This window comes from Xenopus tropicalis, chromosome 3 (assembly GCF_000004195.4).
Source record: "Xenopus tropicalis strain Nigerian chromosome 3, UCB_Xtro_10.0, whole genome shotgun sequence".
In the NCBI taxonomy this organism is placed as follows: domain Eukaryota; kingdom Metazoa; phylum Chordata; class Amphibia; order Anura; family Pipidae; genus Xenopus; species Xenopus tropicalis.
In genome coordinates, this window is record NC_030679.2 from 19,257,336 (window position 1) to 19,281,716 (window position 24,381).

General features: G+C 41.9%; 1 protein-coding gene and 1 long non-coding RNA gene across 2 annotated transcripts in view; one reads left to right on the forward strand and one right to left on the reverse strand.

Annotated features, from left to right (window-relative positions):
* LOC116409697 overlaps positions 1–24,381 on the forward strand; it is a 51,967-nt gene that overhangs the window by 25,820 nt on the left and 1,766 nt on the right. The window contains exon 3 of the long non-coding RNA XR_004221928.1: positions 23,732–23,776. This is a non-coding gene — a long non-coding RNA (uncharacterized LOC116409697). The remainder of the gene's footprint in view (positions 1–23,731; positions 23,777–24,381) is intronic.
* On the reverse strand, positions 13,673–18,075 carry kcna6 (potassium channel, voltage gated shaker related subfamily A, member 6). The gene has a single exon (XM_004912804.3). It carries the CDS (start codon positions 17,083–17,085, stop codon positions 15,640–15,642), a length of 1,446 nt encoding a protein of 481 aa, XP_004912861.1. The 5' UTR covers positions 17,086–18,075; the 3' UTR covers positions 13,673–15,639.

A 24,381-nucleotide genomic window follows, 5' to 3' on the forward strand; every position in this document is an offset into this window, starting at 1 on the left:
GAACACATTTTTTGCCTGTTGTTTTAATGAGGAAATAGTTATGGTTTTTGTTATTTCTTGCATTAAACAGGGCAAAATGTGAAACTGAAAGTAAAATCATTTTCTACTTCCTTTGATAATAAGTGCGGTAAAAAAAAACACCAGTCCTCTGAGAAGTCCTCTGTATAAACTACCCCCACCACTTTCCCCAGCTGCTGCCTGTTAGGCTGTGTGATAAGTAGCACAGGTTATACAGAGACAATCAAGCCCTCATACTGTATGTAACAAAAGGTGGGGGCTTCCAGCAGTCACCATTATTATGACTTGATGCCAAGCGTAACTAGAGAGAAGTACAAGAAGCAAATTAATGCATTTATTGACTGCATTTGGCCAGATGCAGTAACCCAAAGCAACCAATAAAATGTTTGCACTGCTTGACCAGTAATGGGTAATTAGTTGCTCTAGTCTAGGCGATCACATAATGTCCTAAAATCCTTATCATTATACACCTCGAGGTGGGCAATATCAGACTGATCCGATGGTTCGTCCCTCAGGCTGAATGTTCAGATCACATTGAGGGATGCAGGCTGTGGGGACGAGGACCGCATCAACGCACTGATGCCCACCTTGTTCCAATAGGAATGTTAAACCTGCCTGATCAACAGCTGGACAATTTCCAGTCAGATATCTGTCAGGCAGCCCGTCTGAGGGCCCCATACATAGACCAATAAGCCGCTGAGTCCACCTTTATCATCCTGTGTATGGCCACCTTTAGATTGTACCCCTTCCCCTTATTTTGCAAGCGCAGTGTACAAAGAGCAATTTTAGATACAATTTGCCATGTTTTCTTACCCAGAGTGGATCATGCCCCCCATAATTCCAGTGTAATTGTGGCCATGAGGGGAGGGGAGTTGCATCTGCCTCTATTGCAAAGGGATGCATCAAAATGAGTGCAATTACGTTATTTCTGGATTCTTTGGGCACAAGAACTCCCTTTCTTTCCCTCGCCTTTTGAGGTAGCAAGGGAGTAAAGGTAGAAAACTCTTTCAGAGAGCTCTTCCCCCCAACAGAAACTCTTTTCCTGGAACCTCTCATTGCTGTAAGATCAGTCTTTCTCAATCCTACTATACAGTCTTTCTCAATCTAGAGTTCTTTCTGTTCCATTTGAGCTGTTAATTAACCATTAAACTTGGCTGATGGACTGCTCTGTTACAATGCCAGCGCCTGTAGCGCTTTAAAAGGGCCCTTTTGTAAGTCTTGTAATTGCACTACTATATTAAAATGTCGGGGCAAGACGTAACGGAATTGGTATAGTTTTGCTTCTCTCTTGCCTCCCTCCAAACAGATCATATATTTGTTTATTGCTTACGCTTTGTGTCAATTGAGAAGTCTCTGGCTGGACTCCAAGGCAGGAACAGTGTTTATTTTCTGTGCATCTGGTAAATATCCTGAGCCCTTTGTACATTCCTCATTATGATTAATTACGTCCTGCTTCTCTATAAGGTACGTTGTGCCATCCAAGTGTTTCTATGGTGGGCACAGTGCCAGCGCATGTTCAGTTTTCCTGTAATAGCTCCTCAGTACACATGCATAGATTAAGGATTTCTTTACCGACTCATTTCCAGGAAGGGAATTATTACATTTGTTAAGTGTTAGTTATTAATATTGTTTCAGTAACATCGGCTCCCAGCAATGAATTACACATAATAGACTTGTTTGCCCATCATCTCCTCGCCACACGTCCACAAATCATTCTGCAGGAAATGAAATTCCAGCGATATAATGTATGGCAGAGGTTCCAAAACTGTGGGGCCCAAAGCATAGGCATGGAAGAGGGGGGGGGAACCATGAAGGTTGATCCCTAAATCTCTGAAATCATTTGATGGTTGTGTTACAGCCATATAGTAAGACCATGAGCTTTACAAGGGCTGGTCATGTCCTTGCCAACTTCTAAAATTGCCAACTGATTGGCCTGCAGGATGATACGCTGGATATGGGTACAATATGGCCAATACAGTATGTAGATAGCCAGTTTGTACTGATCCAACTATTTGGTGATGACCTGATGGAGAATCAGGCCTGCTTTTGCTTGCCAGCCCAGTTAGGTGTCTGCACCAGAGCTTTCATACAGATTTCTCAGCAGGAAGTCATGCACCAGGCCAAGCCGACCATCTTCATTTTAAGGTTAGGGGGTGAACTACCCCTTTAATTATCAGTGTGATGGCAGATCTCCATACACAACGTGGGTTAACAAGAAAGTGCAGGGATTGCGCTGTATCTCCGGATATTTAGCCTGTTTTTTCACACGTAGCCACTGTCAGACAAGTCTGGGCTGGTTGCTATGGAAACAGAACTCTCCGGAGGTGACTACCTTCCATGGATGCCTCAGACAGATACGCTTTGCCTTGGAGTGAAAATATGGAAATTGGCTCCCATAAAGCCTTGTAGAAATCAATTATATTCATGCCACGGCTGGAGCGCACAATAAGAACAGCTTATTTATTATGCCTACAATATGTGCACAGCTGTGTGTTCTATGACTGGTGGGGGGGAGAGGGGGGATCCCCTTATCTCTGGGTAAAATTCCATAAATAAACACAGATCTGACCTTGGGGTTGAGGAAAGATAATATCAATAAAGGTCATATAGAAACGTCCTTTTTCTGCTTTGTTTCTCATCCATCTCAGATTGGTACATTGTACATTAATTCACCAGGCGGCACTAAAGGGGCCACAAAATTGTATTTGAGGCTCCCTGGTGGAAGTGAAGGGACCACGGAATGACACTCGTCCTCCCAGCATTCCAGTTGGCATGTTTTAGACCAGTGCTGTCCAACTTCCTTGGTACCGAGGGCCGGAATTTTTCCAGCCTCCGTGGTGGAGGGCCGATAATGAAAGCTAGTTTTGACCACTCCCCTTTTTAAAACCACACCTACTTTAAAACACACCCATGTTATTGCATGACCATAGCCATATTAATGGTGATAGTACAGCAAAAACCTGCCATACTCTGCCTTCCCTACCCTGCCTGTGTGTGCCGCACTCTGCCTTCCCTACCCTGCCTGTGTGTGCCATACTCTGCCTGCCCTACCCTGCCTGTGTGTGCCATACTCTGCCTGCCCTACCCTGCCTGTGTGTGCCATACCCTGCGTGTGCCATACTCTGCCTTCCCTACCCTGCCTGTGTGTGCCATACTCTGCCTTCCCTACCCTGCCTGTTTGTGCCATACTCTGCCTGCCCTACCCTGCCTGTGTGTGCCATACTCTGCCTGCCCTATGCTGCCTGTGTGTGCCATACTCTGCCTTCCCTACCCTGCCTGTGTATGCCATACTCTGCCTTCCCTACCCTGCCTGTGTGTGCCATACTCTGCCTGCCCTACCCTGCCTGTGTGTGCCATACTCTGCCTGCCCTACCCTGCCTGTGTGTGCCATACTCTGCCTGCCCTACCCTGCCTGTGTGTGCCATACTCTGCCTGTCCTATGCTGCCTGTGTGTATGGCACATACAGGCAGCATAGGACAGGCAGAGTATGGCACACTCAGGCAGCCTACAGTGACGCAATGCTGGCACTGCTCCTACAGTCTGCACAATAACTATATATTAAAAAATGTTTTAATTGCAGTACCACCTCAGTATATGTTCTTTTTATAGTGTGCAGGGTTTATTTGTGGGTTTCTACTGCTCCTACAGTCTGTCTGAGGTGTGAACAGGTGAACAATGTGGGTGATTACAGCCTGAACCTGAGGTGTGAACACTGCAGGGGGTGAATAATGCAGGGATTAAAAGGTGTGAACAACACAGTGGATTACATTTTTAAACAATACAGATGGTTTACAGCCTGAATCTGAGGTGGAGGTGAGAACCATGCAGGGGGCCAGTTAATCTCAGTACTGATACCATTTATAGTTAACACAAAGTTAAGCCATCAGCCACACAGAGGGGGGTCGCGGGCCGCCAGTTGGACAGCACTGTTTTAGACCATGTCCTGGCTCTGGTATTTACAAAACTCCACCCACTTTTGATTAGTCCCTACCCCTTTTCAAGTTTTTGTGAACTGAGGCAGTTGGGTGGTGTGTAGTGAAAGGTACTCAGATTCCAGTGTAAGTAGATGTTACACAGAGTCCTCCATCAGGTTGGGTACCTAAAAACTATGTGGGCAGTCAGTGGACATTTTGAATGGGGTTTCGTAGGGTTGGGGTAAATGTAGAAAGGTACACATATTAGTAGAAACTGCAGACCGACTAAAAAAGGCCCATGGGAGCTGCCATATGGCTTGTCTCAACTAATGTACTTTATATAGTAACATATACAGTAACACAGTCTATTTACATATATAATCACAACAAGGTGTTAGGGGTCATTTGGACACAAATTACCAATTTCTTAATCCATAATGCCAATATCCATTTCTTCCCCATAATTCCAGCACAATTGATGATGCACTTTGAGTTATGGGTGTGTTTACAAATGAACCCTACTGTAAAGGTTTAATGGAAAGACAATTTGCATTTGATATAAGTAGGTAGGTACTGGTATGTAGATAGATGTAGATAATAGATATTATGGGTCATTTACGTACCGCAGTTGTGTTTGTGGACTTTGACGCAGTTGTTGAGTGAATATACACCATTCCTTATAGGTAATTGTGCTCCTTGCACTATCACATAGTTGCACTGAGTGTCTGTTTGTTATTCCACCCTATACAAAGAATTGTGCGCAGTTGTACCTACTGACACCAGGAGTTAATGTGATGTTAACTTCTGTGTTCCCTCAGCATCTTGTATCAATAAATGCATCAGACTTTAACCTAAAGAATTACACAATAGCACCTTTTTGATGCCATCCCCACTTTGAAAATTGTAGCTGCAACTTGTACCTACTTTACGAAATAATGCTCCTGCAATTTGAGTTTGTTTTGATATATTGCATCAGTTGCATTGCCACCTTGTGGATGCAATTACGATTAAATTGTGAGGAGAATAGCTGCTTTGTGGGTAAAAAACATGGCTACTATGCACTATGCACACTGCACTTGTGCTCATAAATGAGTATGAGTTGAACAAAAGTGCAATTTTAGGTGTTAATTGCATTTTTTTCCCATAATGCAGCATTTTCTCAATTTTCCCCATAATTCTAGCTGCAATTCCAGTTATGTCACAGAGTAGAGCATTCTACTATACAAAGCACAACTGAGTACATTTGAGGGTATTGTTGCCCTTTAATGGGACGGGAAGTGTATTGGCAGGTGGTTCTATATGGTACTGTACTGAGCTCACAATCTATCCCTAAAATGAGCAGCAAGAGAGTGTTCTAAAGAGACTCCTGAATGTCACTTGCACAGCTGGATGAGGAATAATGAATCAGTCACTAATTAATCTATCATTTCTAAGGCAAAGTTGTGGGTTTTCAAGGGAAATAATTGCAGGGCTTCTTTATAGGAATCAGCCATTGTTCCACCTTCAGCCTCCAGCTGTTTCTGAACTCAGAACCTTAATCAGCGGAAGGCTTTAAAGGGAGCTGGTTGATATTAGCCTCTAGTCCAGTGATCCCAATTCCCTTTTATGTTGCTCCCAGTGTCTGCAAAGTAGGTACCCAAATTTACATTTCTGGCTTGGAGGCAAGTTTTGGAAGCACAGACACACCATTTTATTCCAAGCAGAGCCTTCTGCAGGCCAGCAGACCACATGGTGCTACCAAATAGCCAATCATATTCCTTATTTTGCATCCTTAAGGAACTTTTTTCATGTTTGTGTGGCTCACCACTTTTTACATCTGAATGTGACTCACGAGTAATAAAATGTTGGGGATCCCTGTTCTAGTCAAAGAATGGTCTAGTCAAAGAATGGACTTATCGCAATTAAGTTATTCGGTGCCAGATCGGTTTTGTCTTTGATTGGAATAAAAGAGCATGAGCTGGGTGTGCATGGAGCAGGCAGATCCACTTGCATCTAAAATGAAGGTGCTATTTAAGATTCATTATTTGATGTTTTTAACTACAGCTCCCAGAATGCTTTAGGTCTTAATAATATGCTGCACTAGGTTGAAATAGTGTTAGTATCCAATTAACTAGGGCTTCTCAGACATTTTGGCTTCAACCCCCACAAGTCTTCCCCTTTTATACTTATACAGTTACAGATATTGTTTACTGGCCTTGCGTCATGAATATCTTATAAAGTAAATAAATGTTCATGCAAAGTTCTGGCCTAACTGGTCTTCAGCCTGGTCCCCAGGGAATATTTAGTTGATCAAATAAGTACTCAGGTAATTTAACTGCCTCCAGGAACAACTGTGACAACACAATAGCTGGAATGCATTTTTGTATCCAAGAATCAATAGTGAAAACACCTAAGACTCACAATTCTGTCAAGAGCCAGAGGTATGGGCACAAATAGGATGCCTTCAGGAGTCACAACACAGAATTTAAGCAAAACTGGGAGCTAAGGCAGATCTTATTTACTGAGAAACACTAGACTACAGCCCTGGGCTCTGCCAGGAATCTTGTTGGGCCTGTCCCACCCTGGACTGGAGGGATGTACAAGTCTGGTTAAACTTCCAGTGTGGTTCAACCATAAAACTAACCCATGCATGGGTCAAAAGGAGCTGCTGCCTTTCCCCTTCAAACTGAGTCAGTAACTTAGTGGGCCTTCTCAGAGCCCATCCAGATGATATTTGGCCAAAAATTGGGCACATTTCTGTCAGGCAGGTAAGAAAATCCCACTGGAAAAATCCTATTTTATTTTACTTTCTCTTTGCTATTGTTTTTCAGATTGAGATCCCTAACCCCCCTAAGTCTTCCAAAACTTGGCTAGGGCCCCTTACATACTTGTACAGCTACAAATATTGTTGCCTCAGCAGCCCTGGCATTGTCTCATGAACATCTTAGAAAGTAAATAAATGTTTGTTCAAAGTTCTGGCCTAACTGGTCTTCAGCCTGGGCTCCAGTGGATATCTAGTCGAGCAAATAACTACTCACTCAAATGTCAATTATGGGTAATTTATCATAGCCTACCCAGAATAATATTTGGCCAAATATTGGGCACATTTGTATCAGGCAGGTAAGAAAATTCAATTGGATGAGGGACACTTCAGCATAATGATGCAGTCCTCACCCAAAGGGTCGGCATAGAGATGTAATATGATCTAATTTTTGGCACAGTGCTGGCTTCCACTTTCTATCAACCTGGCAGTAAAATCTGTATAACAGTCCATAATCATTGCTTGCATAATCCAGTAGACACCCCAAACCTGGAGGTGATCAGGGGCATAGCAGGAAGCAGAGGGGTTTAGGAGTGTAGAGTGGCCTAGTTAATGAGCAATTTCAATATATATTAGGGAATCAGGTCAGCTTCTGGATGGCAATGAGCCAATCTGATGACATTTGCTTTGTCTGTGAGTTCAAGAAATGATTTGCCTAGGTGAATGTTTGCAGCAAATTTCACAGAAAATTTTTAAAAAAAACTTGGCCACAGCGAACTCACTGCTTTTGCTGCAAAATCTCTGGTGCCAAATTTTTGCTCTCTTTAAAAAATTACCTTAATTTGCTGGTGAAGACAAAACAGATCTTCTCTATTGAGACATGGGGAAATTAATTGAGAGAAACCATCTATATATTCTCAGAAGCAATGTCTGTCATTTCTTAGACTTTAGCTGAGAAGCTCCTAATTAGCAAATACAATTATAAATGTATTGGTTCTTATATCACCTTTTCCTATAGGTGTCACTATAGAGGGAGCCCTGTGCCACCAATCCATGTTATTTCTTATTCCCATAGCTATTTCTAGCGCTTCTCATTATTTGTTTTGCTTTGCGTCGCAGGTATAATCCTCCCTGCTTCTTGCTCATTGTTCATTTTAGTCATTTCCCACCTCCCCACTCTTACTGAAGGGCTTGTAAATACATTATTATTTATACAGGATGCTACCCTGCAGCAAAGTCTGCCCAGCAACTATTGCGTGTCTAGAGATGAAGGGTATAACCTCCATCCTTGAGCTGTAGGGCAAATAAGAAAACCATTAACAATCCTCCTGTAGCCTTTCTGTAGCTTAATTTAGATAGCAATGCTATTATTTCTCTCCCTATGTAATTGAGATTCAGAATGTGATACACCCTTATGGGAAGAAATAAATATATAAAAGGAAGATCAATATTTGGATTTAGCAAGGCAAATGGAGCATGAGAAAATGTCATGCAGGTGGTTGGTGGACCTGCACAAATAATAATAAGAAAGCAATTTCACATCACTTAAGCTACTGTCACACATAGCGTTTTCATATTTATACCAGATGAGAAAACTAGCATGTTCAGCTGAGAATTTTTGGGCCATAATATACCCTGTGGGGACACTGACAGGCAGGACTGTTGGCAGCAGAGAAAATGCCACATGTACCATTAGCCTTAGGCTTAGATAATGGTGGCAGAAAAAGACAGAAGTGTACAAAACAATGTGAGATTATTAGAGTACAGTATTAGCATCTCAAGAAACACATCTTACTGGGGAAAAAATCCTGAACATGAAAAAGGGCAGGGTAGGATAGGCATACCACTTCACATTCTCTTCACATGCTAGAAAAACCCTTGCATTTGTATTACACCAAATCCATGTTGACCATTATGCACGATATATTATCCTACATTGTACTTTGTTGACTTTTAAATTTATACTAAACTATGTTCCCCAACCATTTACTACAGATTAGACCTTATACTCCAAAAGGTGGCGACTTTACCTCTACTACCCTAATGCTGCGTTAGGGTTTTTAAAAATGGCCTTATTCCCTCATGTATTCACTTATTCCCTCACTTGATTAAATACCTTGGAGATGTAGTGGAGGGTTTGCATTTTATAGATATGGTACTGCTCCAGGACAAAACAAACGTACCTATGAACAGATATTTACAGTTACGCCATATATTTGTGGCCCAGTTTGATGCAACGGAAATACCCATTACAGACTCAATTTTACTCAGACAGCTTGGAAAAGAGGATGCCTATAACATGGTGTCAATCCTACATAGGAATCTAATGTCCACCAATCCAGTTCCATTTTGTTCAGTCTATACAAGGTGGCTGAGAGATATTCCAGGTTTGGGTAAAGAACAATGGGAAGAGGCAATCAACAATCTCTATCAATTCTTAATCTGCTCTAGGGATCAACTGATCCAACATTAATTTATTTTGAGAACCTACCACACCCCAAACAGGCTGTAGCCTTGGTAAAATTCCCATTCCCACATGTAAATGGTGTTGGGAAAGAGATAGGTAATGATGATGATAAATTAATACTGGGTAGCAATCACTAGATATATGATGGAGACTCTAACCCCTCCTTTGATTTTATCCCCTGAAATTTGCCTGTTAGGTCTGGTAGATGATCTCTTACCCACAATCAAATCAGACACTAGTAAGATCACTCCTGTTTTATACCAAGAAAATTAAGATTATGCACTGGATGGCCTCCCCTACATGGGTAAAATATGTTAACAAGATGTTCCCATTGATCAAACTTACATAAGAAGCCCGGGGACAACCTAATAAATTTGGCAATATATGGGGCCTTTGGATGGATATACACTTACTGACACTGCCCTAAAGGCATGATATATATCTTGTGATTATGCAAGTGACAATTGATGTACTGCATTTGTATTAGACTATCGCTGTATCCCTACCCCCCTTGTTTCTCTATTACTATCCCTGTTATATTAAAAAAATAAAATAAAAAGAATAGCTGTTAAAAGAAAAATAAAAGCAAACCAATAGGATTGTTTTGCCACCAACATGGATACATGTAGCATTGTTACCTTTAAATACACGTTTACTGACTTATAATTATGGAGAAAAGAGAAATCTGTATTTTAGGGTACCTTGGATAATGGGGGTTTCAGATGACAGATCCCATAACTGTTATATATGGAACACATTTTCCTTTCTTGCAATCAAAATTTATGACCTTCAAACATATCAAAGCATATTCCTAGTGTTTCGACATGCAGGTTGCCATGGAAACCAGCAAGCACAATGGGGGCAATGTGAGAAGTGAAATACCTATATCACAGTATGGTTGGCAGATAAACATGCCATCTAGATATAAATAGGATGGGGGTGCCCTGGAAATGGATAATGCATGTATATTAAGAAGTTGCTTGCAATGACAATGTCTTTCATTAGGCAGCATTTGGTTTTGCATGCCCTTTAAGAGAAGGTACTTGAGTAATTTCCTGGAACAGCATATTTATTCCCCTGCTGCTTTTGCCCTTCAATGTTCTCTGGACTGTACCACCTATTCTTATAGCAGGGTAAACATGTAATCATAATGCTGCTTTCCTTGCTATGGGAATAAGTGGTACAGTCCTGGTAGAACGTTGAAGGACACCTAGAACGTGTCTAGGTGACTTTATCTATCTATACATTTACTGTCTTGCAGGACTACACTGGCACCCCCTCCCCCTTGCAAATTTGCAACCCAGCCAAAAATTGGTGATATTATAGTACTAAATTGAATAAGGAGAATTGTGTAATGACTGCTCTCTGGCTGCTATAATAAATCTGAAGCCTGCCATTGTTGTCAGCCAGCCTATTCTCTGAAATGAAAAGCCCTAGAAATTACCTCTTTGGGCCGCCCAACAATCTGCAATCAGCTTTCGTGTTCACTCTCCAACCTGATTTGTTCAACCTGTTACCAACCAAGGACCAGGACATATACATTAATCTGTTGCTATCTTTTAGTGCCTGATAGATATATGGAAAGGGAATGGGTGACATGGAGCCATATATTATTAAATGTACAATTAAGTCTCCCGCAGGGCTGATGGAGGGAAGGGAGGCAACATGCAAAAATAGCCCACCCAGCATCCCCAGCAATCTTTATTGCCTCTTTAGCTACAACAGACATGATCCATTTATTCAGAATATGGAATGAACAGGGAAGCAGCCAGCTTATGGCCAGCAAGAGGCTAATAGCACAAGGGGCTGTTCAACTGCCATGATTGTGCTTAGGAATATTGGTCCTGTATCTGCTCCAGCAGATGCATTAACCAAATGCACAAAGGGGGGTTATTTAGTGCATGCAAGGCAGAAGGGGGGTCATTTAATGCATGCAAGGCAGGGCGCAAAATGCAAAAAACAGGTGCAATAGCATATGGCAAGCAGTAAGGACAGGGCTGCCTTGTGGCCAATGGCACAAGGTGCAGATTGCAGCCAGACCCAGTGCTCTTTAAATGAGCTCTATGGGGTGCACACCTTAGTGCTTTTTGCACTTTCATCTGATGAGCAATATAGCACTCATAAATATAAATGCAAAGATCAAGGGATGCAATAACCTGTGTACACAATGAGCTATACTCTATTTATAAGATATATGTTTATAAAACATATGTCCATCAGGGATGGACTCCTAAAGCAGTGTAGTGCTGCAGACTATCTATCCCTGATATATATAACATATATAAGTATTTTGCCGTAGTCTATTGCTTTGCCTAGCTTGCTAAGGCTCATGGGAGTTGTATTTTCCCAGCTCCTAAAGGGCTGGAGATCAGTCAATATGTCTAGAGAACTATTCTCTCGGGACTTTTGCGATCCCTGTTGCTACAAAGCTTTCAGTGTTTGTTTCAGCCCACCAATCTGTTGATCTTGGGAAAATATGCCGACAGCCAACTCTTTGACAAAGTTGGACAGCTCTGCCTTTATCAAAGGGCAAATAAATCCTCCCTACGCAATATGCTATCATTAATATTACTATTAAGCTTACTATTCATAAGCCACCCACAGCTTGTGTGCCAGGCAAAGAATTTAAACAGCCCTATTTTATATATGTATATATGTTTCCCCTTTATTATTATTTATAGACTATAGTTTCCTCTCCCCCTATTCATATCATGAGGTCTGCCATGGTGAATAAGGCATTTATCACAGACATCTATATGACTGCTAAGGCATCTGTTTATGGGTTTATAGATAATGCCTCTGCCTGTGAAGCAATACGGTAGCTCCCAGTGCTATGTGTATGGACAGGAAAAGAATGTGCGGTGCACACAGTGTTATCATACCTTGTTCTATTTATGGGAGGATGCAGCATGGAAAAGTAAATCCTTTTTTTTTATATACCTCCTTTACATCAAATGAACACACAAAACATCCATCTTTAGAGCGTGTATATCTATGTGCCATCAGACTCCCAGAGCTTTGTAACAGTGCGAATACATTTAGTGACTGATGCCAAAAATACATATATGACTGTGTGTATCCCCTCCTCGTAGCCACGTAGGGGAAAATATGCCCTATTTATATACAAGATTTAACTTCCATTTAATATCTTAAAATAGACAGAAGGATGTTGTGCACTGCATATATAGATCAGTGAGAGCAGTCATACTGCTTGCCACCTCAGGTAAATGTGGTAACTTTTTAGAGTAGCAGCAACATGTGACCTCTAGAGGTGCTATTGGCTTGATTACTAATACATAACTTTATAAGCAGGCCCGGATTTGTGGCGCGGCCACAAAGGCCTAGGGCAGCAGGAATTTAGGGGCGACATGCCGCCCAGCCGCACCGGAATATTTTGCCCACATACGGAGCAATGGGTAGGGGACGCACAGAAACTTTAGCGCGTCCTCTCCTCTCTCCTGCTCCGTATGACTTAAGTGGCGCAGGGGTTGTTGGGGGTGCACTTAAGTTGCAGGTGCGCGCATGTGTGATCGAAGTGGGTGAGCGGCAGAACGGGGGCGGCCTCGGGGCGCCGATTCAGAAATCCGGCCCTGTTAATAACTTTATCTTTGCCCTAGGTAATGTTTGGAACAGAGCTACAGCTATAGGTGGGAAGACTAAGGGTGAAGACACATGAATCTACTAGTAGTAGCTACTTGTCATGGTTACAGAAATAAACAATGCTGATCATTTACTGATAATTGTCTTTATGTGTGTTTTAGCAGAGGCAACTCTCAGTGTTGTCTATGGCAGGGTATTTTCTTGCATTTAGTAGCTGTAAAAAAGTAGCTGCTACTAGTAGCTCCGTGTGTCTTCACCCTAAGGCATAGGGTGACAATGGGGCATATGCCAGTAGGGTCCAAATATAAAGTTGCTCTACAGACCCACAGCTATAGGTAGGAAGACTAGGGCATAGGATGGCAATAGGGCAAGATGGTAGGAGTGGTTCAAACAAAAAGTAAACCCACAGATCTTCAGTCCTTCAGTACAGAGTGACAATTGGGCAAGATGGCAGGAGGGTCCAGTTATAGGTAGGAAAAGTAAGGAATGGTAACATTAAGTCAAAATGGCAAGGGGGTCCAAACAAAAAGATAACGCACAGAGCAACAGTTATAGGTAGAAGGACTAGGACATAGGGTAACAATAGAGCAAGGTGGCAGAGGATCCAAATATAATGTTGTTCCACAGTGCTGCAGTTTATAGGTAGAAAGACTAGGGCATGGTAGGAGGGTCCAAAAAATAATGTTGCCTCACAGAGCCGCAGGTTATAGGATATAGGCCACCCTTTCCCCTGCTAAGGCAAGCAGTATGACAGCTCATACATATTTAAAAATGTAAAAATACATGAAAGGGATGTTACTTTCCCTTCCCTGAATAAAAAGTATATTATAAACACATAATATAAATAGGGTATATTATACATTATCCCCAGTGACCCGTATAGCTAGTACACTGTATGTTTATGGCTTAAAAAAATGAAGAATAAAAAGGGCAATGATAAATAACATGCATTTATTCCTAATTTTTGCATGTAGATGCCGAACTAAAGACAATATAACACACTGCAATATGGCATTTCCCTTTCACCGAAGCAGCATTTCCCCCATCTCCTTAAATGGGAGCACAATTAAGTGTTTTTTTTCCAAGGGACATGAAAAAAAAATACTAGGCACCTATAAAACACAGTGAAAATAGAGCAGAACAAATGGTTTCCTTGATATGAAGATAGCACAATCTAGTGGTTCCCTACAGCTTTTTTATTCCCTTTAACTGAATTACTGTATAACTCACCAGTCATTGTGATTTATCAACCTGTGCATTAGGGGCGCAATAGGGCATCACCTGACCAAAGGTCTGGGCTATCTTTAGAACACAGTGTATTAGGGATCATTGATCTGGGAACCGCTGGATTCATCACAATTTAGAGATTCCATTGACTTTATTATGATATATACACAGGACTGTGTTGACCTTGATATATCTGTCCTACATGCCCTCCTTTTGAAATAAGCCACAGTCCAAATTTGTTAATTAAAGAGTGTCCTAATGTAATACCCATCAGAGCTGTCTTTAGGGAAGGGGGTTCAAAAAGGGGTAACTATTTAGAGCCCCAAGGAACAGGTAGGAAGAGTGATAGATAAAGTACAGCAAGTTGGCCACAGAAGCCAGAGTGATACATGTCTTGCCCTACTATCTCCATCCTGTTCTACTACATTAGGACAAGATGCTAACAGTAAGGCAACTCTTGCTCAACTTGCCCTCCTTCATAAATATTGTGCTGTTAAAGAGTGAGCAAAGGACAAGGAACAGGTAGAAAGAGTGGTATGGGATAGATATAGAAGAGCAAGATGGCCACAGAAGCTATAGTGACAATGTCACCATCTTACCCTACTGTCTACATTCTGTTCTACTACGTTAGTGCATATTGAACTGTTGCTCAACTTGCTTTTATACAAAAATATTATGTTGTTTTGCCCACTGCTAAAGACAGCTCTGAATATAATACATGGCCAATGCATGAAACACTTGAACATAATACAACCTGGAGTTTTACGTTGCACATGAAGGCACTTACAAATATGAATATTTGGTAGCTAAAATAAAAAATAATTCAAATATATGGCAACTAAAGTGACCCTTTCCCCCAGCCAGAGAGAAGTTCTGGAATCTCCAGCAGCCAGTGAAAGGGTTTGAATGCCAGCACTGGCATCGATGTAAACAAAAAAAATTTATGTGCAAAATTTGCAAATGCTTCAACATCGAGGTGAGATTATGAACCAATAAAGATTTTGTTGTCTCCTTTTTTTGGGTGGAGGGGTTTCTATGAATGAATGTGTTTCTATAAAGTGCTTTTCAACAAGTACCCACAAAACAGCCATCCACGTAGAGGGTCAGACCGAGCCAGGGGTATCCAAAAGGGAGCTACGCTGTTATTTGTGTTTGTCGGCTCTCAACCACAGCTGTTCTTTAGCCTTGTCAGAGTCCTTGATAGAACACACTGTTGTTAAGCAAGGTTTCCATCATAGAAAAGCCATGGCACCATTGCAAATATTCATTTCTAGCTGTTAGTACCATAGAAATTATGCACCAGGCATGGAATCTGTTGATAAATAATCCATGGGAAATACTAATCCTTAGGTGCCCTTACCCTATGCCAAGCAAATCACCCAGGATAGTCCACAGGATAGGCAGAACTATTTCATTCATACAGTTGCGTTGTTTTGTAAGGTAGATTTGTTGGGGTATTATTATTGTTTGTATTTGAGATCTTGATGGATTACTTATCACAAAGTCACCAAACAGTATGCCACGCTCCATGGTTAGCTTCGCTTGTGCTAATAGAAGCTCTATCACCTTGAACAGCCATTTGCTTTTCAGAACCGGGCTTTTGGACAGTACTTTGTACTCACCCACCTGTTTGGCCCATTTAGAAGAAAATTAGGATCTGAAGAACAACAGGTCATACATCTGTCAGCTTTTTAGGTTCTGCATAGTGTTGGTTTGCAGTGTAATGGCCATATCTCATGTCATCTAATTCTTCTGATTCCATGTAGTCTGATCTGTTAAATGACTGCTTGCTCTCACTCTTTTTTAGATCTCCATAGGAGGATGGTTGTTGGCCACATGTCACATGGGTGTATTGGGACTGCTCCTCGTGGTCAGTCTCCCTATGGTAGAAATAGTTAAAATTTGATACTATAACAGGAACTGGTAGGGCAATGGTCAATACCCCAGCTATAGCACATAGAGATCCCACTATCTTTCCACCAATGGTCATAGGGTACATATCTCCATAGCCAACAGTGGTCATGGACACGACAGCCCACCAGAAGGCATCGGGTATGCTTGTGAACAACGATTCAGGGTCATCCGTCTCTGCAAAATAAACTGCACTGGAGAACAAAATGACACCAATAAAGAGGAAGAATATGAGAAGTCCCAATTCCCTCATACTGGCCTGAAGGGTCTTTCCTAGAATCTGGAGTCCTTTGGAATGCCTGGATAGTTTAAATATCCTGAAGACTCGTACCAGGCGGATGACCCTCAAAATAGCCAAGGACATTGCCTGCTGCCCATTGCTGCCTTGTTGCTCAGCCAGTTCAGTGCCCAGGGTGATGAAATATGGGATGATGGCCACAATGTCAATAACATTCATCATATTCTTGAAGAAAGCTGGCTTGCTAGGACAAGCAAAAAACCTCACAAGAAGCTCAAAGGAGAACCAGATGATGCACAGTGTCTCAGTGAGAAAAAAAGGGTCAGTGAAGGGGCTGTTGGTGAATGTGTGAGTGCCATTGACTGCAGGTTGACCACCAGACTGCCTGGCTTCCTCCCTAAATTCAGGGAGAGTTTCCAAGCAGAAGATGACTATGGAGATGAGAATGATTAGAACAGAGACAATGGCAATGCCCCTGGCAGGTCCTGAACTCTCAGGGTATTCAAACAGCAACCAGACCTGCCTCTGGAAGTCATTCTCTGGCAAAGGTCGCTCTTCCTCCTTGATAAACCCTTCATCATCCCGAAATATTTCAATCACTTCCTCTCCCAGTTCATAGAACTTGATCTCTTCTAAGAAGATGTCAACCGGGACATTGACAGGTCTCCGCAGCCTTCCTCCAGACTGGTAATAGTACAATATGGCATCAAAAGACGGACGGTTGCGATCAAAGAAGTACTCATTCCTTAGGGGGTCAAAAAAGCGCATCCTTTTCCTGGGATCTCCAAGCAAGGTTTGGGGGAACTGAGACAGGGTCCTCAGCTGGGTCTCAAACCGAAGTCCGGAAATGTTGATGACCACCCTCTCACAGCAGTCCTGGGTGGCCCTGTCTGGATCATAACCCTCCTGCCCCAGAGCACTCAGGGACACCAGCGTCTCATCCACGTTATCCCCTGAAACCACAGTCATGTCTCCCAGTTCAAGAGGAGACCAGCCCCCTCCCCTGGTCACTGTTAGTACTGGGATCCGGATTCTCACCTCAGCTACAGGTTGGCTAAATAGACAGCCACAGCCCAACAATCTTCAGAGTGCCTGGCTTGCTAATAGCCTCCTTTGCCTAGCAGGTCTGTGCGGGGCTCGGCTGATGCTGGAAAGCATTTTCCTCTTCAGGCTTTCATTTCACATATAATATGTTAGGTGTCCATCCATCCAATCACTCATGTGAGACATCACATTGTATTTCCTGTGCTTGCGTTCGCCCTGTTGCAGCCATTCTTTTTGTTGCTTCTTGTAGTGATGCTCTCAGCTGTCTGTTGCATGCACAAACTCCAATGTGAGATTCTCCTTCTGTGTGTGTGTGTTCCCCTCTCCTTGTACTGCTGCTGCTGCTACACTGGGCTGACAGTCACTGAGCTAGGAGCAGTTCCAGGCTCTCTCCCTCCCCACTCTCTGACGTCCAGACACCAAATAACAGGGGGAGTGTCACTCCAGAAGCAGCCACCTCTGATTTTCCTCCCTGCCATCCCTTTGCCTGCTACACATGCACTCAGCCCAGTGGAGCAGCAGAAAGTAACAGCACAATGCCAAGTGGAGTGAAAAGGAGGTCATGTGTAAGAATGGGCAGTAGCCATAACTCCAGTGCAGGGATGGGCACCCCAGGGACCAGTCAGCTGCTAGGGATCTCTCTCTGCATCCATACAGCATATCAATTCTATGGAGGCAAATGGAAAGTAAGACCACTGGCTGCTGCAAAACCTCTTGTAGCAAAGCTTTCCAATACAATTTGCTTACATTTCATCCCACAATATATTGTGTGTGTATTTATGTGTGTCTGCGTATCTATATCAGTGTGCATGTGTGTTTATCTGTGTATCAATACGGTTATGTGTTTGTGCTTATAAATAAGAGTATATCTGTATTTGTATTTGCGTCCAACCTCTGTGTGTGTTCATTATTGTGTATATGCGTACAAATCTTTATTCAAGTACATTTTCATTTATATCTATGTGTGTGTGTGTCTCTCTGTATCTATCTGTCTGTCTATCTATCTGTTTGTGTCTATCTATCCTATATCTATATATTATTATTATTATTATTATTATTATTAATATCTATATATCTAGCAATCGGTCTGGCGGTCGGTCGGTCTACTATTTTCTATATATCTATATTTGAATCTGTCTACTTATCACCTATCTATATAATAGTCTGTCCATCTATCTGTCTACCTATCCTATATCCACCCATATATCTATCTATCAAATAGTCTGTCCGTCTCACTATCTACTATCTGTCTATCTATATATTATCTATGTATCTGCTTCCTATCCTATATCAATTGATAAATCCATCTATTTGTTTATCAATCTCTCTATCTACTATCAATCAGTCTGTCTGTCTATCTACCGTATATTTCTATCTATAGTATATCAATTGATATATTCACTTGCCTATCAATCTATCTGTCAGTTAATCTATTTATCCTATATCAGTCTGTCTGCATATTATCTGCCTATCTGTCCCCTGCGCTCTCTCTCTCTCTCTTTCTTTCTCTGTGTGTCTGTGCCATTTTTGATAAATAGGGGTCCCTGAAAAATTCCTGGGGGTCACCACATTGAAAGACTGAAGCAACTGAGAGCTTCTAAAAATGTTTCAGGAGAAAAATGATCCCCTGGAGCCAGGCTTATTCCATGCCTGGCAAACAGGTGCACATCTGTATCTGCTAGTGGGAGCTCACCCAGGGCACCGCAAAAGTCTCATTACAGACATTTTTGTGCTTTTTTCCAAGGTCACGCTTAATTTGTGCTGTTAATTACAGTTCTTACACTTGACCCTTCCTGTTATCTAGCATTCTGGCACTGTCTTAAATAGCAAAATGTGCACATGCCTCTTATCCCCTGAAGTCTCCAAGGGCCGAGTGATTGACACCGACATTAAATGCAGCACTGACCGTCCTGCTTGGTCTCAATTACAGTTTGGTCACGGGGAAAGAAGATGTTTAATGGCACCTACCAGCATATTTATCAGACTTGCTCTGTTTGAAGCTGTTTTACATCAAAAGAGCTGATTCAAATACTATAAAATGAATATACAGCTATGGGACCCGTTATCCAGAATACTTGGGACCTGGGGTTTTCCAGATAAGGGGTAATTTTCATAATTTTGATCTCCATACCTTAACCTTAACATTTAAACATTAAACAAAACCAATAGGATTGGTTTGCTTCCAATAAGGATTAATTATATTTTGGCTGAGGGCAAGTACAAGGTACTGTTATTATTACAGCGAAAAATCTTTTTTTGAAAATGATAATTATTTGATAAAAATAGAGTCTATGGGAGATGGCCTTCGTATAATTCCGAGCAGTCTGGATAATGGGTTTCTGGATAATATTCATATAGATGCTCTGGTGTGCATATTCATGCAAATCACTAATCCCCAACCAGTGTCTCACAAGAAACATGTTGCTCCCCAACCCCTTATAGTTACATAGTTACATAGTTACATAGGGTTGAAAAAAGACCATTGTCCATCAAGTTCAACCCATCCGAGTAAACCCAGCACACACAACTTATACTAACCAATCTATACACTCACATACATAAACTATATATATACAACCAGTAATACTAACTGTAGATATTAGTATCACAATAGCCTTGGATATTCTGCTTGTTCAAAAACTCATCCAGGCCCCTCTTAAAGGCATTAACAGAGTCTGCCATTACCACATCACTAGGAAGGGCATTCCACAGCCTCACTGCCCTCCCCGTGAAAAACCACCTACGCTGCTTCAAATGGAAGCTCTGTTCCTCTAATCTATAGGGGTGACCTCTGGTGCGCTGAATGTTTTTATGGGAAAAAAGAACATCCCCCAACTGCCTATAATCCCCTCTAATGTACTTGTACAGAGTAATCATGTCCCCTCGCAAGCGCCTCTTTTCCAGAGAAAACAACCCCAACCTCGACAGTCTAACCTCATAGCTTAAATCTTCCATCCCCTTAACCAGTTTAGTTGCACGTCTCTGCACTCTCTCCAGCTCATTAATATCCTTCTTAAGGACTGGAGCCCAAAACTGCACCACATACTCAAGGTGAGGCCTTACCAGGGACCTATAAAGAGACAAAAATATGTTCTCATCCCTTGAGTCAATGCCCTTTTTTATACAAGACAGCACTTTATTTGCTGTAGTAGCCACAGAATGACACTGCCTGGAATTGGACAACTTGTGATCTACAAAAACCCCTAGATCCTTCTCCATTAAGGATGCCCCCAACACACTACCATTCAGTAGATAGTTTGCGTTTATATTATTCCTACCAAAGTGCATAACTTTGCACTTGTCAACATTGAACCTCATTTTCCAGTTTGCTGCCCAGTTTTCCAATTTTGTCAAATCGCTCTGCAAAGCGGCAGCATCCTGCATGGAACTTATAGTTTTGCACAATTTAGTGTCATTGGATGTTGCTCCCAGTGGCCTCAAAGCAGGAGCTTATTTTTAATTTATGGTTTGGAGGCAAGTTTCAGTTACATCAAATCCAGGAGAATACCAAACAGAGCCTTCTATAGGCTGTCAGTCCATATAGGGGCTACCAAATAGCCAATCACAACCCTTATTTTGCACCACCACCACCCCCCCCCAGAAACTTTTTTCACTCTTGTGTTGCTCACTATCACTTTTTCCATTTGAATGTGGCTCACAGGACCCCTCATGCAAATTCATTAAGAGTCAATTTCGGAAGCCAAATAGTGTTAATTTAGTAACACTAGATGCAGACATGGGCATAGAATAGTGCCTTTTAAACCACATTATATAAAGTAAATGCACCTGCATCCACCCTGTTTGGAGTGCAGCTTGAACCAACATCTTCCTGCTACTTGAATCATGTTCAGTTGTTTAAATACTTATGTTGTGCTCACATGCATCGCCCTGCCTTGTGGGAACAATCAGTATTCATTCAGTAGGTGTAATTAGCCTATGGAATGCTGCATTGTGCGCTTAAATATGGATGCAATTAGATAGTGTGTGCTGTACCGTTTGTAAAATATAGTACTATGTGCCTATTTACAGACGGTATTATGGGTAAAAGCACAGTACAGTGTGCCTATTTATTGCACTCTTTAGGCCTTAGTTAATAATACAAGTGCAATGTGCAAAAACAACAACAAACCCCTATGATTAAAAGCACCAGCGCTCATCATCAAACAATAAACTATACTTTAAATGCCTGTGTGGCTGGGCTTGCAGCTAGGGATGTACCAAATCCTTAAATTTGAATTTGACCAAAGACAGAATATCACAAAATATCTGAATCCCTTTTAAGGACACACCCAATTCTCCCATTTTTACTAGATGTAACTTCTGTGTGCCTCTATTCATGCTCTTTGTTATTGGTTTCCCATAAAGAGGCAGTTCATGTAAGATAGGCTCAGCACTCTCTCTGGTAGCTGAAGACAAAGGTTTCCTGTTCTCCATAGAGGTCACCATGCAATGGCAATGGCATCTCCTATATCTGGATGTAAAATGCATAGACTTCAACACAGTTGTCCTACAGTCCAGTCCAGTGCTTTGGAAGCCAGTATAGTGTTCCAAATATTAAAGGAGATATCAACCTTATACAATATTGTTGAACCACCAAAAAGACTTACCAAAAAGTTGCTAGACTACAACAATAAGTATCCATAAATATATCAAATTTATTGGTCTGTCTCATAAGAAAAGGTTTATCATTACTGAGGGGCTGCAGTCCAGCATCAATAATGAGGGATTCTAAAACCTTGTTAATCAGGTTTACTGATAAAGCCCCCTAGGGGGTCTACATAGGCCCATAATTTTATTAGATTGTTGATCTAAAGGCTAAATTATTGCAATATGGCCCACAACCTTGAAGACCAAACTGAGTAAAGATCTAGGCATGTACTTAAAATGCCATGTTAGAATAGATCAACAACACACCAATGATTTAGTGAAATATCAATAGACACAGTGAATGGTCAGCCTTCCAGTAAATATGGTCCCCTTTGACCTGTGACACAATTGTCAGAACAGGACAAAGGTCACTGTATCAGTTTAGCATAGTGGCCTTCAATTCTATTTTGTTAGTAACAGTAGCCTCATCTGTTTCATGTCAACTAATATTTTCATCAGAGGAATAATCTGAGCAGCTTTTACAGGAGGTCCAGCTGTCTTGTTCACACAGAGTGTCACTATTTGAGAGGACAAAATGGCAAAGCTCAGTAATACAACACATATTTACAGTTTTTATACTGATGGCAGGAAAATAGAGTTTATAGTACCAATGGGCAAAACAGCCTCTGGGAAGGGACTGTGGCTGTGGGATAGCAGGTATAGTAGGGAGAGATGGTGCCTATAGTAGCAGTGGGGGGATAATAGCCTCTGGGAAGGGACTGTGGCTGTGGGATAGCAGGTATAGTAGGGAGAGATGGTGCCTATAGTAGCAGTGGGTGGGATAATAGCCTCTGGGAAGGGACTGTGGCTGTGGGATAGCAGGTATAGTAGGGAGAGATGGTGCCTATAGTAGCAGTGGGGGGATAATAGCCTCTGGGAAGGGACTGGGGCTGTGGGATAGCAGGTATAGTAGGGAGAGATGGTGCCTATAGTAGCAGTGGGGGGATAATAGCCTCTGGGAAGGGACTGGGGCTGTGGGATAGCAGGTACAGTAGGGAGAGATGGTGCCTATAGTAGCAGTGGGATAATAGCCTCTGGGAAGGGACTGTGTGTAAGTTAAATCATGCTAAATTCCAGAATAAATATCACAAATGGGAGCAGCCAAAACACAAGCACCCTGCGCCATTATTTAGTCTTAGTTAATAGTTTTTCATTGCCAAGCCCCCATCTGCTGGAAAAAATCTATTATTCTACCTTTTTATAACCCTTTATCTATTTTTTTGCAAAATATCTAAATTCCGGTAACCATGACAAATATATTCCAGAGGCAGACAGGTACTGCAATTCTTCTCTGTTTATATATTTAGTGCTTTCCCAAAACAATGTAGCAGAAGCCAGCTGATTATCAGACCTGGAGAAGAACTGACTTCCGCTGACATTTGTTTCAAGTGTCAAGTGTGAACCAGAGAATAGAAATGGATAAACACATATAATTTTCAATAGCAATTATATTAAAGGCAAAATGTCATGGGAAAACATGTTTTTTTTAACATGTTAAGGCCATTAAAAGTTTTTTAATTCTTGTAAATGGAAAAGTTGTTTAGAATTATATTTTCTTTCATTCTGCAAAAAACTGACTTAGGAGATACATTCATTTAAAGGCTAATTCACCCAAACAGATCCTGAGCCGATTTGGGATAGGTTTATTGGAACCAGAGGCATATTGGATTATCCAAAGAACCTAGGTGCTGTTGTGGAAGGTTCCGGAACATAGTGATGTTCTTGGCAGCAACCTTTAAGCAAGAAGCAGCAGATCACACAGCCTCCCCCTTCAGCTTGCAGTCTTTCTCCCTCTGATTGGGGATGTGAATCTTTTGATTGGTGATTGATGGCAGGGGAAGGTCACACTCTCAAAAGCGAGATGCCTGAAACCACCAGTGTCCTTGAGATTTCTGCACCAATGACTCTTCCATTGTAAACACAGGTCACCGAGGCTCAAGGTGCTGGGATTCCCAGAGGAGGAAGCAAGGTAATTTCTTAATTGAATCTAGGAAGTCACTTTGTCCAGTGGAGGGGAAAAATGATATATGTAAATATCGTAAAACCCAGCTGGGCATCTGGGGCAATCAATAGGGGGATATAGCTGTACAGCATCTGGGCAAACAGCCACCCAAATATATATTGTAATTGCTCACAGGTAAGGGCACTCTCACCAACTTCATATATGCATAATATTAAAACATTTTGTGGGATCAGAATAATTTCTAGAAAACATAATCATTTTGTTAAAGAGGTGCCTTCTTTTTTATATGAGTATTTGTCCTGTATTGGATTGAAAATACGCCTATAGTAGCAGGGGGGATAATAGCCTCTGGGAAGGGACTGTGGCTGTGGGATAGCAGGTATAGTAGGGAGAGATGGTGCCTATAGTAGCAGTGGGATAATAGCCTCTGGGAAGGGACTGTGGGTGTGGGATAGCAGGTATAGAAGAGAGAGAGGGTCTATGGTGCCTGTAGTAGCAGTGGGGGGATAATAGCATCTGGGAAGGGACTGTGGCTGTGGGATAGCAGGTATAGTAGGGAGAGATGGTGCCTATAGTAGCATTGGGGGGATAATAGCCTCTGGGAAGGGACT

Coding starts and splice junctions, on each gene's coding strand:
- kcna6 (XM_004912804.3), bottom strand. CDS start 17,085: ATGACTGTGGTTTCAGGGGATAACGTGGATGAGACGCTGGTGTCCCTG.